At 42.4% G+C, this 19042-nt stretch overlaps 1 protein-coding gene across 1 annotated transcript in view; it reads left to right on the forward strand.

Moving 5' to 3' along the window:
• Positions 1–457: 457 nt before the first annotated feature.
• Positions 458–19042, forward strand: part of LOC145353631 (GMP reductase 1) — a 66153-nt gene continuing 47568 nt past the window's right edge. The window contains exons 1-2 of the mRNA XM_080204403.1: positions 458–714; positions 7831–7950. Of these exons, the coding sequence (XP_080060529.1) occupies positions 628–714; positions 7831–7950 (207 nt within the window). The 5' untranslated portion in view covers positions 458–627. The remainder of the gene's footprint in view (positions 715–7830; positions 7951–19042) is intronic.

Genomic DNA, 19042 nt, shown 5'->3' on the forward strand with positions numbered 1-19042 from the left:
AATGGGAATTCCCATTGATGGCGGTGGGAACAGAGAATCCCACTGCTAGCAAACAACTCGTCATCTTTCACCGGCGGGAAACACACGGCTGGGAGGCCAGAGAATCTTGGTCCATGGCTCTGATATTCAGCAGAAGGTGGGGAGGATGTCTGGGGTGGGGGGGGGGGGGGGGGGGAATCTGCAACTGTGAGAAGAAAAAGCCAGCAAGAATGTGGATTCCCTGGTCACTTGGACTTCTCATTGATCCCTCTGTGCAGGCCAGCTCCATGTGGGAGCCACAGTCTTTCCCATTTCAGTCTGAAATGCAGATTTGTGCGCCATCCATTAGTGACTTATTGCAATAAGGCAGAGGCATGAGCAGTGGGAGTGTTGCTTTAAATGGCAATGCTGCTCTGTGGTACTGCAATGTCCCAGGATGCACGGAGAGGGTTTCCTCTGCAGTTATTTTTTTCTCTTGTGTGTGTGGAGGGAGAGCGGGCCAAAGGATTTGAGCTATGCAGCAGCTCGGAGAGTGATCTTCCCCGATGGAGTGAGTGGAGCGGGAGGGGCGGGCTATAAGTGCAGCGCGGAGGCAGGCAGCGGGCTTTTGGCTGGAGCTGAGCGGAGGGGGCGGTAGCGGCGCTCAGGATGCCTCGGGTGGACGCCGATCTCAAACTCGACTTCAAGGATGTTCTGGTCCGACCCAAAAGGAGCAGCTTGAAGAGCAGATCCGAGGTGATTAGAGATTAGAAACATGCGCAGTGGAATTCCTGACAAACATTCCCAGAAAAAGGACATTCGTCCACTTCGACACTATTATCTCGAATCTAAATCCAAAATGTTTGAAACACTCAAGAGGGGGGGGAAAAGTTTAACGCGGCGAGTTTATTTCTCCCCCCCCCCCCCGGGCTGAGGAAACTTTTAGCTTGGGGAGGAAACTAGAGGACTTTAGCAGAAGGTCAAGTGGACGAATTGTAACAAAATAACCCTTCATGTCTGACTGGAAACTAAATACCGCGCCTGTGACAGAGTTTGCTGCGTGTGTTTGAGGTGAACCTTTATTTAACACGCTGTGTATCAGTGTTGGGGAGATAGCCCGGCCTCAGAGAGTAGTTTTTGGGAACTGACTGCAGTCCGCACTCACTATCGATCAGTGACCAAATGCGGCTGTTCCCATGGGAACGTGCGGAGGGCGAACCCAACATTGCCAGCAAAATGCGGCATTTTTACCCTCTGCTGGAATCCTGCACCGTCCCGGGAGCTTCTCTCCTCCAGTTTGTTCACCTAAAGGATCCCAATACCTTTATCGTAGTGAAAATGATTTAAATAGAAACACTTCCTTGGAGGAAGCGACAGAATGGGGAAAATTCGCTTCTCTACAGTCTGCCGCTGCTGTGGCAATAAATACATGAGCACAAATCTCTGATGTGTTCAAACTCAACACAGGGCATGTAATTGGACACGTAAGACATTTAATGCCGTAATTGGCAATATAACTGGTTCCTTATAACCAGCCTTTAACTGATCATCTAACTATTTCTATAACTGAGCCTTCAATTGGTCATGCAACAGTTCGACTACTTTCTCTAACTGGTTACATAAGTACGCCTATGCATTTACGTAACAACTTACATGATGGTCTTATAAACTCCGGTAATTGATTTAAGCAAGAAAACAGTGTTACAGCAAGTAATGGCACTAAAAAGAAACTGCCAAATCCCCAGGACCTGTTCGTTTCTAGCCCAAGGCCTTAAAGGAAGTCAGTAACAAAATTGCAGGTGCTTTAGACAGAAGCCTCCAAAGCTCTGTTGACTCAGGAATTGTCTTTTTAGACTGAAAATTGCAAATCTAACTCCATTATTTAAGAAAGGTCAGAGGAAGAACGGAATAGGAATGTGTAGACCTGCAGTGATAACACCTGTTGTAGGGGAAGTTATGGGCGGCACGGTAGCACTGTTTAGAACATAAGAAATAGGAGCAGGAGTAGGCCATCTAGCCCTTCGAGCCTGTTTACATAACAGTTTTTCGAATTGTAAGTATACAGGTCACATAATCAATCTCGTCAGTCAAATAATGATCATATATCAGTTAGAAGTTCTGATAACTGATGACAAGTTCAACTGTTCCCATAACTGGTTCTGTTGCAGAATCTGATTTCATGTTTTAACCAATATATTGTACATTGTCTTCCAAAACCTTAATACCTTTGGTCTACCAATCTCCATTCTAAATTTTAAAATTTGATCTAGCATGTGTTGCCTTTTGCAGAAGACATTCCAAACTTCTGCCACCTTTACATGTTTCCTAATTTCACTCTGAAATACCTAGATCTAAATTTTAGTCTGTGCTCCATATTCTTAGACTTTCTACCTACCCTATATGTTTCCCCTTAATATCTTGAAAACTTTGATCAGATAGCTCCTTAACCTTCTAAATTAATGGGAAACAGTTCAGAGTTATGTAATCCCCCCCTTGCAATTTAATCCTTGAAGTTCATATATCAGTTGTAAATTCTGATGACTAATTAGAATTAGTCATTCAACTCAATTCTATAAATCTAGCTGCATTCTCTCCAGGATCAATATATCCTTCCTAATGTGTGTCAGAATTACTGACTGTATCCCAGGTGTGGTCTAACTAGGGCTTTGTGCAGTGGCAGCGTAAGTTCTACTTGTATTCCCATCTTTTAGGTGATCAAGTCAGTATTCCATTATTGATTATTTTGTGCGCAGTTGTATCAATCACTAGAACAAAGGGCCTTAATAAAACAACATAGATCGTAAAAAAAACTTTGAGAAATATAACCTGCAAACCACTAACTTGATGAGGTAATATTGCAGTTATTTTAGCAAATGATGATGCAATAAAATGACTTGCAGTACTGGAGAAAATACCTAATTTTTGTCAAAAACCCCAAATCTTATGGAGTAACTGGAGAATATATTGAATCCATACTGTGACAGAAATTCAGATAAAAATACAATTAAATTTTAACAGAAATTTATGATTGAATCCAGTTTTGTATCAGTTAAGGATTAATGTTATTTCATTCGTCATGATCTACCAGTCAACTATCTAGACTATAAATCCTCTTAAGTCAGTGGGAAGCAGAACATCCGGATCTGTGACTAGTAGAAATTACAGTTGATTATTGATTCACTGATGGTATTATTTACTCACTCAAAAACTGAACAAAAATCTATTTTTGCAATAATTTTCAGGATGTGCATATTGCATTCAGTGTCCCTCCCTAGTTGCCCTTGCAAAACAGATCATTAGCCATCTCCTTGAATCACTATACTCTGTGTTGAAGGTGACCTACAATGCTATGAGGTGGCGAGTTCCAGAATTTGACTCCGGGACAAAATAGTACCAAGAGCAAATGCATTTTTATATGTAGTGTTTTATTATTGGAATCAGTTTACTGGGACAGTTGTACCAATGAACGGGAAAGCGATACACCAGTCAATGAAAATTATACAGCTAGAATTTTCAGCCCTTAATACCTCTAGATACAAGATGATTCTTCATAAAAGTTGGCATTGTTTTCTTTCATAGAACCTCTGCCTTCGTACTTAAATGTACCATGCTGCAAAGGATCTATTCGTGATCAGAATGCTGATCATGTTAACATGCACCCTATGTACATCTGCAGCATGATCCTACCTCTGTGACTTGATACTGCACATAGTATCAGGTCACCATGTATGATAAATATCAGTGCTCTCTGTGAATGATACTGGCATGCTGTTTGTGCTGGAAGATTTGGTAAATTGATGGAAGAGCTGGCAATTTAAATCATGACTTCATCAGTCATGATAGGGAACTGTCTTGTGATTGGAACGAATCTCGATTGCTATCATCATCAGAAACTGATATGTTACAAATTCTGTAACGAATTTTCAATTTCTGAACTCCATTTGTAGTTCACTGTTCTGCCTGATTTACTATATTTGGAAATTTAAGCACGGCCTTCACACTTCAGAAACTTTTAAAATTTCTTTTCAAATTCAGTGAACAATTGTTAAAGAGAATGCGAAGTATTATTATTGTTGCTTTAATGCTCTATGCTGGACCTGTACTCTCTTTAGCTTTTATCTCTTTGTCCTTTCAATTATACTCATGAACTTAGTGTCAAAATGATTCACTAGTCCCCAGCTGCCTCACTTTCCTCTAGTCTCAGTTTAGTATCAACATCCATCGAACATCCTATTCCTGAACACCATCACCGGCAAGTGTATGGGTACAAGTGAGGACAGTATTCAGTATCCAGGTTTGCATAGAAGGCAACCTGTAGAACCTTAGTGTGATGAGGAGGAGAGGAGTGAAAACTGGAGGAAAAGAAGCTTTCAAATTGGAGGTTTTATATTGTGGTATTTCTGCTAGTTTGTCAGTCAGACTCTCTCTTTTCTGAATCAGCTCAAGATCCACTACTACTGAGTACACTTGGAAGCATGTACAATATCAGATATTGGGCACTGCAGGGACTGGAGTGCCTTATCGATCCCTTTTAATTACATTTTGGTTTAATGTTTTAAATTTCATTTCTGCTTCATTTTTGTTTTGGGTATTCCCTTTTGAAAGACTGCCCTCCTTACTTTCCCTCAGTTTGTTTAATTTAGTAAATTAGTTTGTCAAAGAGAATATTGTTGGGTGAGATTAACCCCTTTCCTATTGATTGCAATGCCTGCAGCACATCAATGTTGTGCTGCCTGCTCATTTTGGTGATATCAGTGCCAGCTGTGCTGTTGATTGGCTGGATGCAACATCAGGGGATTAATATTATGAGTGGCTTGCACCATTTGAAGATAGTTTGTACAGCATAAATGTACTTCACCTCTTGAAAGGGAGGTACATTGTGGTTAGAGTAGTTACTGATAGTCATACAGGAAGTGACTTTGACCAAGAAAATATTGAAGATTGGCACAAAGTAGGGGAGCGTGGGCTCCAGGGTTGCACAGGAGACCTTCTTGGAAGAGAAAGATGACAAGGTGCCCTGTGGCCAGAGGGAGTCAGAAAGCTGTATAGACACATGCTCAGAAGATGGTAGGGGTAGATAGTTATGGAAATTAGTGCCACGATGACCTGAATGTAGTGCCACAGCAAGACTAGTGAACTCATGCAAATGGTCAAGGTCAGTGACAACATGTTGAAATGCCATATCCTACTAAAAGCACCAATAGTCTCAGACACTAGTAAGTTCGCCACGTCACTTAACAATAGTCCCTGTCAATTAGAACTCCTATGTGACATTCATATGCTTCACCAGACCTTCACTCACTTGACATTGCTATAAATCTCAAACCCACATCCTACAGCTTATATACATTGTCATTTGAGCCATATAACCCAAGCAGATTGCACAGCATTCACTGACATACTTCCCTCTCTGTGTGATGCAGTCAGTGGGGGCAGGCATACCTCGATATGTACAGGCATGGAGGAGATGGTGGTGGTCATTGCTGGGTTTGTGGCCTCGTGTGCGTTGGGTGCCATTTTGGAGTTCAAAGGTCATCTGTGGACAAATTCGCCTTCCCAATTTCACATCCATACACTCTCCACTGTAACAATCCTCACTTCCTCACATTCAGGTCTTGAATTTACGTGAGCTTCTTTGAATGACACAAAAGTAATTCAATCATCAGGACATCCAGTATCCTCTATACATTTGTCTGCACCACTACTTTGTGTGGCAGATTTAAGTGTCTGAGACTATTGGTGCTTTTAGTAAGATATGGCATTCCAACATGCTGTCACTGGCCTTGACCACTTGTGTGAGTTCACTAAATTTGTTGTGGCACTACATTCAGATCCTTGTGGCACTGATTTCCACAACTATCTACCCCTACCACCTCTGGCTAATTTAATTGTAGGCACACTTTGGAAAAGAATGATAGCTAAATTTGAATGAACATAGTCCTTCAAAAGCAATCCATTTTTGTTTCTTTTATAGACGCAGCTCTGAGCACCAGACTTGAGGAAGGATGTGAAAGCATTGGAGAGAGTACAGAGAAAATTCACAAGAATGATTCCAGGGATAGCTATGAGAATAGAATGGAGAGATTGGGACTGTTTTCCTTGGAGAAAAGAAGGCTGACAGGAGACTTGGAGACTTGATAGAGGTATTCAAGATCCTGAGGGGTATGGACAGGGAGAAACTGTCTCTTCTTCAGGCAGCATCAAAATAATGGACAGAAGGAGTAGAAGTGATGTGAGGAAATGTTTTTCACCCAGAGGGTGGTTGGAATCTGGAATTAACTTTCTGATAGGGTGGTGGAAGCAGGTTTGAACAAGGTTTCAACAGGGAATTGGGTTGCTATCTGAAAAGAGAATATGCAAGGTTATGGAGATAAAGAAAGGGAATGGGATTAGGTAGGATGCTTTTTCGGAGAGTCAATGCAGACCCACAGCACCAAATACCCTCCTCCTGCATTGCAAAGGCCCTAAAGATGATAGAATGACCTTGATTTCCAGTTCATTCAGCCAAATTAGCAAAGATCTGTTTCTTTTCAATTAATTAAAATGCTTTACAACCAGGTGAGTTCATTTTAACTCCTAATGCCGTGTCTTGAACTGGCAATGATACATTCTATATATGTTCTGATTGTTTTCCTCCATCTGAAATGACTTTTACATATCATTCTGCAAAGTTAAATTTGGGTTACAGCCAAAACAACAAAAGGATGAATGCTTTTTGCCTGATGTTATTTCAGGAACAGATATTATCCTTCTCCTCTGCAACCACGGTGCTTAAATTCATTCCTACATTCCTTGCTGTTAAAGAGGAGGCAACGTCCCTGAACAGAGTAATTGTCATTGATGCCTACTGCAAATGATTCCACCCATCTAAAGAAATTTCCTGAGAATGCATGGGTTTTCTGTGAAACAGACAGACGGCATGTTAGTAAACTGTTGATGAGGGAGGCAGTATTACAAATGGCACAAGAGTAAACATTTGTTTGTTATTACCACCCCAGTGGGATTGGGGGGGGTTTGCGATGGGGGTGAAGCACAGCAGAAACTGTAGACTCTACAATTGCTAAATATTTTTATTTGTTCGCGGGATATGGGTATAACTCACAAGGCCATCATTCCTTGCTCATTCCTTGAGAATAATCACATTGCTGTGGATCTGGAGTTACATTTGGACCAGACCAGGTAAGGATGGCAGATTTCCTTCCCTAGAGAAGATTAGTGCACCAGATGAGTTTTGTGACAGTCAATGACAGTTTCATGGTCACCATTACTGAGGCTGGCTTTTAATTCTATTTTTTTAACTGAATATAAATTCTGCCAGCTATAATGCTGGGATTTGAACCCATGGCCCTAGAACCTAAGCCGCCTGGGTTACTTGTCTGGTGACCTTGCCACTATGCCATTACCATCTCCCAATTTCTTTCTTATCACCCTTGATGGCGGATAAACTGGATAATCATTGCAAATGACAGCAAATGTGACTGTTCAGCTCCTTTAACCAACACAGGTTTAAGGAGTTAGGTTGGGGAGAAAGAAGGAGATGAGAGGAATGGGGAAATTGTACACATCAGGAAAAGGATGAAAGCATTAATAAGTGGGTAAATATTTATTGTGAACAGGACCTCAGGAACAATGAAAAAATACAAGTTTAATTGAGTGGAATGGGCTGACTGCTTCATGGTATAAAAGCAAAATACTGTGGTTGCTGGGCTCTTAGCAAGAGTCAAACAGGTTTATTTGCTAGCAAATGCTCTAAAGAAGAGCCATACAGACTTGAAATGTTAACTCTGTTTCTCTCTCCACAGAGCTGCCAGACCTGAGTATTTCCAGCATTTTCTGTTTATTGTTATGACTGTTTCATTTTCACCTCTCTAGGTGGATCTCAAAAGAACCTTTACGTTCCGAAACTCCAAACACACTTACACTGGAATCCCATTGATAGCAGCCAATATGGATACAGTTGGCACGTTTGAAATGGCTGAAGTTTTAAGTAAGGTGGGTAACTTATTGTTTTGGGATACAATTTTATGAATGAGCATGTGGCTGTGCGACTGGGCACACAAAAGAGCAATGTTGTTTTGACAACCTTCATATCCAGTGATGGTTAAATAATCCATCTGATGATGAATTCTGGCCCCGGGACTTAGAATAAAGCAGCACCTGTTATTTTACTTGTGACCTTTACAGTCTACTCAGAAAGGCTTTGAATTATACTTCCCTTGGTTGCAAAAGGCCAGTCTATTTACTTACTGCAATGTTCCAATGGACCGCACCACCCAGCTCTCTATTAGTTGAGTTGAATTTGAATTCAACTGTTTACATTTACAGGAGAAACCATTAAGTAGAATTTACCATAGCTTTGTTGCTGTACAGAAGTTATTGGTCCATCTTAATGAATGTAAATCCACTTAGATCAATGTTACATGATTACCGGTGTTGTGGAGAGTGTTGTTAGAGAAGAAAACAAAAGCTTGTTCCCTATTGTCACCAATTTGAGTCTCATTTTTACAATAGTATTCTTTTAAATCGTAAAGGATGGCACAAAGAATGGCTGACTGATTAACAGTGAAGTTGAGTGTCTTGGGCTACAAGATAGAATGGTCAAATGAGCAGTTAAATGCCAGATGGAATTTAACCCTGAAAAGTGTGAGGTGATGCATCTTGGAAGGAATAATGCGACAAAGTAGTATTCAAAGAAAGGCATGACACAAGGAAGTTCTGAGGAACAAAGAGATCTTGGCATGTTTGTCCATAGGTCTCTGAATACAGAAGGGTGTGTTAGTAGGGTGGTGAAAAAGGCACATAGGATAATTGCCTTTATCAATCAAGAGATGTGTTACAAAAACAGGGAGGTAATGTTAGAGTTGTATAGAACTTTGGTGAGGCCATAGCTGGGCTACTGTGTGCAGTTCTGGTCACCACATTATAGGAAGGATGTGATTGCATTGGAGAGGGTGCAGAGGAAATTCACCAGTTTGATGGGCTTCGGTTGGAGCATAGAAGACTGAGGGGTGACCTCATCAAGGTGCTCAAGATTGAGGGCATGTACAAGATGGATAGGGAGCCTTTAATTAAAGGGTCAGTCACAAGGGGACACAAGTTCAAGGTGAGGCGCAGGAGGTTTTTGGGGGGATGTGAGCAAAAACATTCTTAACCAGAGGGTGGTGATGGTCTGGAATGTGCTGTCTGGGAGGGTGGTTAAGGTGGATTGCCTCACATCCTTTAAAAAGTACTTGGATGAGCATTCAAGGCCATGGGCCATGTGTTGGTAAATGGGATTAGGTACGTATGGGCTAGAATTCTTCCAAAAAAATTCTAAATGTTGAATTTGTGGGAAAGCTAGATAATTCAGACTTTTTTTCAGAATCTCCCATACTCTGTGCAATGGAGAGGCCACCAGCATGTATATTATTAAATTTCAGTGGGTGGGGCTTTTTCGTGTCCATGAGGCTGAAACCAGCATGTCTCTGCGGCTCTCAGCCTCCCGTTTGCTGGCAAGCTCAATCGCTGGCCAGCCTGGAACCTACGTAGTGTTGCACCACCCACCCACCCACCCACCCACACACACACACACACACACACACACACACACACACACACACACAAACCCCATGGCCCGATCACAGCCCCCTTGACCAATCCCAGGCCAGCTTCGATCAAACCACCCCCCCTCCACCATGTTCCAGACCACCCTGACCTCCAGAACCCCAGACCATTCCTGGGCCAACCTCAACCCACCCCTTCCCCTCCTGCATTCCAGACCGCCCTCATCTCCAGAACACCCCTCCTCCCCCTGCAGTGCCAATCAGCATCCCCCCCGCACTCTGATGCCTGCTGGGCTGCACCAAGGTGCTCCCCTGGGCACGGGCACTTTGTCGCTTGGATAGAGCCAGGGGGCAAAGGCTGGCAACGTCAGGGTGCCCAAGCCTGGGGGCATCACTCTCACATCACCCTACCCCTGGGACGGCCCCGATTGCCCCCCCCTTCACTCCAGCAGGGTCAGGCTGCTAGCTTACCGTTAGCGGGGAGCTACTGTAATCCCTGCTGGAGTGAAATATTCTGGTGGAGTGGGAGATGCTAGCAGGCCTGGAGAATTCAGTCCTGGGCCCACTAATAGCATTTAAGTAGTACGTTTAAAAACTACTGTTTAAATGCTGACTCTGCCTCCCAGCCAGTTTCTGGCACAGCGCAGACGCTGCTGGAAATATGGCCCTGGGAGACGCAAGCCTGGCTCGCAGGAACCCTGCAAATTGGCCAACGTGCCCACTGAGGTAATTTTTTATGGTGTTTGTCATAATTTTTTAGTGGTGTTTCTTATGTATCAGTGCAGATTTGATGGGCCTCTTCTGCACTGTATGATTCCATAAGGAAAAAATTGAATCTGGTCACACTTGTGGTATTCACAAGTGGTGCAAAGCAGGTTTATGATTGGTAAACACACCAACTGTTTATACAAGTGGAGTAGACCTTCTCCAATGAATCTAACATATGCTTCCAAAACCTAAAATCAAAATGGGGAAGAGAAAAAAATAAACATTGCAGTTAAATAGAGCATTCAACTCTCAACTGTTCCTGGTTCAAGGGCAGATCATGCGTATGTTTAGTACATAAGCAAATGCATGATATTATTAGGCAGTGCTGAAAGGTGGACTTGCTTAACATTGCAGAGAGTGCAATACTGAGTGTGTGATTATCACTTTACACGGGAGCAATTTACTCTGTGGCAGGGAGGTTAGTAGCACTGACATTGAAACAAACATTGAACTAAAAGAAGTTGGCAACAGAGATAGTGATACATTGGTTCGGATCTTCTGGATTTCCCAGTTCTAGAATGGTCCTTGTGGATAGGAAAGTAGCAAATGTGACCTCACCATTCAAGAAAGGAGGAAGAGAAAAGAAAGGCTGTAGGGGAAATGCAAAAATCTAATTGTAAAGATGAGATGACACTGTACTTAGAAAGTCATGATGTGACTGAGCAAAGTCAAGACGGATTTATGAAAGTAAAATTCCATTTGACAGATCTGTTCAAGTTCTTTGAAGATGTAATTAACCAGGTTCATAGGGTGGAATTAATGGATGCAGTGTGTTTGGATTTTCAAAAAGCATCCCATAACGTATCACACAAGAGGTTTTTACCTAAAATTAGGGCTTTGGGGATTGGGGCAAGACATTAATGTGAATTGCTTGGTTAATGGACATAAAACATCAGGACTACTCAGGTTGCTTTTTCTGGGTTGGGAAGCTGTAACTATTGGGATACCATAAGGGTCATTGTCTAGGCCTCTGTTATTAACAATCTATACCAGTGATTTGGATGACAGAGGACCGAGTGTAATATATCCAAATTTGCAGCTGATAGAAACATGGGTGGAATTTTAGCTGTGAGGAAATGGTAAAGAGGTTGCAAAAGGTTCTAGACAGGTCAGAGTGATTGGGCAAGGTTATTGCAGATGGAATATAATTGGAGATGTGTGACATTTTCACATTGGTAGTAAAAGTAGGATTTTTTTTATATGAGGAGAGATTGGGAAATGTTGGTCTTTTGAGGGATCTGGATGCATTGTAAATATATCACAGAAGTTAATATGTAGGTACCGCAAGCAATTAAGAAAGCCTTAATGTCATGTTAATCCTTATTAAAAAGGGATAAGATTAATTATAGAGCTTTGGTGAAACTAAGAAAGGACATACTTGCCTTGGAGGGACTGCAACCTAAGTTTACTAAACTAATTCCTGGGATAAGGTGATTATTTTATGAAGAGAAATTGAGTAGACTCGGCCTATTTTATCGGGAGTTCAGAAGAATGATGGGTGATCTATTTGAAACATATCAAAGGTCAAAATCATTGTTTTTATGGAGGCCCTATTTGAGTTTCCCTCAAGTAGAGCCTTTTGTTTTACTTACTTATTAGTCACAAGTAGGCTTAAATTAACATTGCAGTGAAGTTACTGTGAAAATTCCCTTGTCACTGCACTCCAGCGCCTGTTCGGGTACACTGAGGGAGAATATAGCATGGCCGACGCACCTAACTAACACATCTTTCAGACTGGGAGGAAATTGGAACACTTGGAGGAAACCCATGCAAACACAGGGAGAATGTGCTGACTCCACACAGACAAGTGATTTTCAGGGTTTACTTTTTCATTTTCATTATCAGGCAAATAGTCACATAGTAATGTTACTTTCTGAACTTGGGTTGAATTTTTTTCAGAGTTTCCTTCCAATAGATAAGATAATAGAAAACCAAACAGAAAGACTCTCTGGCAGCTCAATGAACTTATCCAAAACGAGGATTAATCAGATCAAAATACTGTGCTAACCATGTGTCAGTGCTAGATTAAAAAGTTATTTTACAAAATAATGCCTTAATTTGGCAACACAGAAGACATGGTTTGTGCAATAGAGCTCCAAACAAAATTGTAACAAAGAAGATAGTTGGTAAATGATTGAAATGAAAGTTTCCATTATAACTGAAAGTAATAAATATTTATAGCATTTCTCTGGTAAATCAGACATTTCATTGCGCTCTGGAAGATGCTTGGGTGTCTTGGTCTAGAATGATGTGAATAAGGTGAAGAAGCTATCGATCTGTCGGGTGAGTACCTGCCTCTATACATCTTTGATGGCAAATTCTAATTGTTGTGCAGTTCTGTATTCCAGTTAGCCATGGCATTTCAGCAGCCAGCTTTTCAAAGCTCTCTGCTCTCCAGTCAATTATGTGGGGTTATAGGGATAGGATGGGATTGTCATCGGTGCAGGCTGGATGGGCCGAATGGCTGCCTCCTGTACTGTAGGGATTCTGCGATTTTCATTTGATGCTGTCTGAATCCGCACCAGAGCTTTTCAGGTTTCTTTTCCACACTGGAATGCCCTACTTTATGGACATTTAAGTTGATGCAGTCCAAGATTCCATTGTTTTTGCATTCTCAACCCCATTTGTGGAAAACCATTGCCTACATAGTTGATGAACAGCAAGGGGCCAATTCTCCCAGCCTGCTGCACTTCTCGAGTAGTGGGCCGAGAGACATCAGTGACTGCCGTTTCACAGGATTCACGCTGGGCATCACGGCCCTTGTATGTCTCCCAAGGTAAAGTTCTTTTGGCGTCATCAGGTCCATGCTGGAAATCGTATGGAAATGTCAATTTGAATGACATTTTCATATGATTAGCAGGCCTGGGATGGGATTTTCCAGGCCCACTAGTGATGTCTCCATACCATTCCCTCCAGCACCCTGTCACTGCTCAAGGGGCAAACTGGCACTGTCTACAGGGTACCTTGGGATGGGGGATACCTAGGGCCTGGCCCGGAGAGGTTCAGGAGGCCAGCCATCGAGGAGTGGGGAGCGGGGCAGCTTAATGAACTTAAGGCCAGCGATCATGGGGGTTGCGGGGCTGGCCAGTGATGGGGAAGGCCAGAGATCAGGAGGTCGGTAATGGTGGTGGGGGCACTGCACATGCGCCCATTTCCGTGCTGACAGATGAGCGTTATGCTGTAGCTTCTCGGGTGGGAATAGAGCCCGCCCCTTACATTACAGTGAATCATGTTGAGGCACTCTGCAATGCTCAGAGTGTCAGAGATTCACGCTGGTAAGTACACTCAAAAACCGGTGGGATTTACTGCCATTTCCCGTGTGTTGGGGACTTCGAATTTTTTTGGGAGAATCCTGGCCCAGCTCTTTACTACTTGTGTCAATGCTGTCATAGAATACAGTTTGCATCTGAGTGTGGCAATACTGACTAATATCTTCAGCTAATAAGCGAATGAAGGTAAGCACTTGTTTCGATTTCTTGTATATCTTTCCAAGATCTACAAGATTGTTTCGCAAGATGCACAAGAGATGGCAAGTAGGTAAATCGGAGCTAACCCTTCACCAGATGGTAAACTATGTCAAAGGCCTTAGCCGTTTTGCCATACATCTTGCCATCTTCCCTTGGAGTATCAGTTCCTTTTGAATGGTTTAATTTATCCATGAATTATGCCTTATGACTTAGGCTCTGGTTGTGTCATAATGCCGAAGATTTCTTTATGTTGGTTGTGCCAGAGATGTAAGGTTCAGAACTGACTGTTCCCTGGACACTCTTCAAGTTAACATATGCTGCTGCATGATGGCGGGCCTTGCAGTGTATTTGCGCCTTGTGTCTTTGGTTCATTGCCTTCCAATCCAGTCCAGCTTGTGGGCATTTACAGTTCTTTCTTTGGAAGTGGATTTCTTCTTCTTGGTACCAGAGATGGTCGAAGGAAATGTCTTCATTTCAGAAGATGAGCTTGAAGACACTTGATATTTTTGTAGTGTCGATTTTTTTTATTCATTCATGGGACATGGACGTCACAGGCTGGCTAGCATTTATTGTCCATCCCTAGTTGCTCTTGTTCAGAGGACAGTTGAAAGTCAACCACATTGCTGTGACTTTGGAGTCACATGTAGGCCAGACCAGGTAAGGATGGCAGATTTCATTCCCTGAAGGACAGATGGATTTTTCCGACAATCGACAATTATTTTGTGGTCATCAGTAGATTCTTAATTCCAGGTATTTTTTATTGATTTTAAATTCCACTGTCTGCTGGGATTCGAAATCAGGTCCCCAGAATATTGATTGAGTTTCTGGATTAATAGTCGAGTGATTATACCAGCAGGCCACTGCCTGGTTTTGGTTGAATCAGAGAGTTCTCTATACCGATTCCAGCATAATTTAAAGTTTGTGTTGCTTTTCACTTTTCCCTTGTTTACCTTCTATTACCACCATGACTCTGGTGGATTAGTGCATTTGCATAAAATCATCAAAGTGTCATCAGAATTTTAACATTTCAGCTTTTCATGCAGTTGATATAGGATAAGTCCATCTTAATACCAAAACCTGACCATGCTTGATCATTTACATAATGTTTTAGTAAAAGGAGTAAGAAGTCTCACAGCAACAAGTTAAAATCCAACAGATGTATTTGGTAGAACAAGCCACTAGCTTTCAGAGCACTGCCCTTTCATCAAGTAAGTGGGAATTCTGTTCACAAATAGGGCATATAAAGACACAAATTTAATTTACAAAATAATGGTTGGAATGCGAGTCTTTACAGGTAATCAAGTCTTAAAGGCACAGACAATGTGAGTGGACAGAGGCTTAAGCACAGGTTAAAGAGATGTGTATTGTCTCCAGCATCAAGTTTCTACAAAGATGCAAGAAAGCAACAAGATACCGAAAGGACTACAGATCACAAACCCACTCAAGTCAACCTATAAAACAGATGACACTGAGAGACTTTGCTGTTGCACCTATCTCACACTCCTCAACCACCTCATGCACCAGCTCTACAGCAAACGCTGCATCCTGGAAACCAGGATAGAGTCCATATTCTCAACTTGCGCTCAGGACGCAGACCAGCTGCGAAACTCTGCCAAGCTGACAAGACAAAGGAACAATGCCACTTACATGCACACCAAGAACAGGAAACTTGAGAAACATGGCATCACCACAACTGCCAATCTCCAGATGCAATTTTACAACTCATCTGCTTCATCCTGAACCACAATGTCTTCACCTTCAACAACCAGTTCTTCATCCAAATACACAGAACAGCCATGGGGACCAAATTTGCATCTCAATATGCCAACATCTTCATCCACAGGTTCGAACAAGATCTCTCCACCGCACAGGACCTTCAACCGATGCTATACACTAGATACTTCAATGACGTTTTCTTCCTTTGGTGAAGGGGCAGTGCTCCGAAAGCTAGTGGCTTTTGCTACCAAATAAACCTGTTGAACTTTAACCTGGTGTTGTGTGACTTCTTTCTGTGTTTACCCCAGTCCAACGCTGACATTTCCACATCATTAGTAAAAGGAGGCAGGGTGCCCCCATCCATGAACCAGATTTCCCACTCTGCCACTTGTTCATCACCTACATAAAATCTCCAATTTGCAATAAACTAAAATCAGCTTGACACAAAAGGTTAGATAAGTTTGTAAGAACATTTTACTAAAACAGCAAACAAATTTGCATGGTTCCCTTTTTTTTTCACTTCTCCATGCCTCTCAGTCCCACTATGAAATTAAAATGAGACTAACTTTCTCTTGGTTTTTTTCCCTGTTCTCAATCCCTGGGGGTCATTTTGGCTTTGGTTTCTGGCCACCTTGACCCTTTCCCTTTCTTTGTTTCTCTCTTGGGGTTTGACTGGGTATGGGAGGGTGTGGAAAGTTTGACTGGAACTGATGGTCCCAGTCCTGGAGAATGTGGAATGTTAAAAAGTCAAACAGGTTATCTAGGATAATTGCAGCAAGTCCTCCAGTGACTGGTTCTCGAGTTTGTGACTTCTCTACTACTCCAATCATAGCTTCTGTTTGCAAAATGGCATGAGTGGGAGGGAGAGAGAGAGAGACTACCATAGAAAGAGCTGGAACAGCAACACTAGAGACAAGATCAGTGGTTGGAGCAGCACCTCTTCACAGAGTCTGCCTCTGAGGCTGGCTCGCTCGCTGCTGCTCCTTCATTTAAACTGAACGTTGTTTGCCCGCTCTCTGGGACTGCTTTACCTTCGGTTTATGCTGGAGGCACCATATTGCATTTGGGGCAGGGGAGACATTCAAGAAAGATAGTCCTTGTATTTACATTTTCCAGCATGACTGCAGGTGTTTCAGGGGTGAATCTGATAGATTTCTGGGTGCTAATGGAATCAGTGAATACTGGGAGAGTGGGGGAAGTTGACATTGAGGTGGAAAATCAACCCTGATTAAGTAGTGGAGCAGGCTCAGAGGGTTTGTGGAATATTGGCACTCCTATTTCTTATTTGTTTTTGTTTAATCAAGTACGGTCAGTGCTGTGGAAAGGCTTAATTCAAGTAGTCAGGCATTGCAAAATATAGGCAATATTTTAGTGCAGTTGGAAGTAATGCATGCTTGACAGTGATCGTAAACATCTGAAGTATAAACCCAAAATTAGGGCTCAAGTTAATATCCTTGGGCAGTGAATGGATTAAAGCTGCATTTACCCTACAGCTCTATTGAATCATGGAAACCTTACAGTACCGTACAGTCCACACTGACCACAATCCTGCCCAGGCCCTACCCCCATATCCCTCTAACCTATGCATCTCAGGACACTAAGGGGCAATTTTAGCATGGCCATAACCTAACCCGCATATCTTTGGGAGGAAACCGGAGCACCTGGGGGAAATCCACGCAGATGTGAGGAGAATGTGCAAACTCCACACAGACAGTGACCCAAGCTGGGAATTGAACCCAGGTCCCTGGAGCTGTGAAGCAGCAGTGCTAACCATTGTGCTACCATGCCAGCCACTGTTAATGGATACATAGCTATGGAGCTATCTGACGTGTGCCTAAATTCCTCATATGTGCATCGTGAGTTTCCATCAGAACTTCAAAGATGTGTAGGTTAGGTAGATTGGCCATGCTAAGTTACCCCTTATGTCCCAGGAAGTGTAGGTTAGGGGGATTAGCAGAGTAAAAACTTGGGATTATGGGGAACATATCTGGGTAGGATTGCCCCTTTGTGTCAGGAGGATTATGTGGGGTTACAAGGATAGGGCCTGAGTGGGATTGTTGTGGGTGCAGACTCGATAGGCCGAATGCTCTCCTTCTTCACTGTAGGGATTCTACAATTCTATGAATTGTGCAGCTGCAAACTCATTGCATCTTGATCTGATCATAGGCTCAAGAACTGATACCAAAGAGGTAAAAGCAGCTGCCCTCAATGTAATTTAGGGCTAAAGAAATAGTGCAAGAACATTACAAATCATTGATTAGGTCTTAGCTAGAGTATTGTGGGCAATTTTGCCACCACACTTCAGGCAAGATGTAAAGCTCTTAATGAGGGAGTTTTACTAGATTTAAACAAGAATGATGGATTTTAAAGTTTATTTATTAGTGTCACAAGTAGGCTTACATTAACACTACAATGACATTATTGTAAAAATCTCCTAATTGCCACATTCTGGCACCTGTTTGGTACACAGAGAGAGAATTTAGCAGGGTCAATGCACCTAACCAGCACATCTTTCAGATTACGGGAGGAAACTGGAACACCCAGAGGAAACCCATGCAGGCACAGGGAGAATGTGCAGACCCCGCACAGACAGTGACCCAAGCAGGCAATCGAACTCATGTCCCTAGCATGGGTAGCAGTGCTAACCTGAAAGGTTGGAAATATTGGGCCTGTCATGAGGAGAGGTTGGAAAGGTTAGGACTGTTGTCCTTTGAACAGAGGAGGTCCAAAGATGATCTAACAATGGTATTTCATATGATGAGAGATTTTGATAGAGTTGACAGGAAAAAAAAATCCATTTGGTCAGTGGCTCAATAATTAGAAATCATTGATTTTAAAATCATTAGCAAAAGATCTAGACCGAAGAGGAGGAAAGTTGTTGAGACCTGAATGTTCTATCTGAAAAGGTGGTGGATATTGAATCTATAAATAAGTTTGAAAGGAAGTTGAACAGATATTTGAAAATGAGAAACTTACAGGATTACAGTCAAAAAGCAGGAGTGGGAGACTAAGTATAATTTCTCCTTCAAAGAGCTGGCACAGGCATGGTGGACTGAATGACCACCACCTGTGCTGTTGAGTTTCTATCATTCAGACATCAAGGTATTTAGCAATGCAGTGGCACTGTGGAACCCCTAGTAAAGCTAAGGCTGGAGGGGAGCAAGGAGAAAACTCCAATAGCTGAACCTGTACCTAGCACACAGGAAAACGTTGGTGGTTGTCAGAGGTCGATAATTGCAATCTCATCATATCCTCATCCCAGCTCTCATAATGATGTATGCACTGCCATAAGGGCAGGATGTATGTTGATGATTCCACAGTATAGAGTTCCATTCACAACAACTCTAATGAAATCACTCATCCCGGGTCACTGCAGGGCTTGGACAATATCTATGCTTGAGCTGCAACATAACAGATTACATTCATGCCACATGAATGCTAGCTAACTTACAAAGAGATACCAGAAATCTGTGGGTATACATATCAAGAAAAGACAGTCTGAATTGTTTTTCTCTTGAAAAATGAAAGCTGAGGGGTGACTGAATAGAGGTCTTCAAAATTTATAACAAGTTTTGATGGAGTCAGTTCAGA

This window comes from Carcharhinus amblyrhynchos, chromosome 2, assembly GCF_965287045.1.
Source record: "Carcharhinus amblyrhynchos chromosome 2, sCarAmb.v2.hapA, whole genome shotgun sequence".
Lineage (NCBI taxonomy): Eukaryota > Metazoa > Chordata > Chondrichthyes > Carcharhiniformes > Carcharhinidae > Carcharhinus > Carcharhinus amblyrhynchos.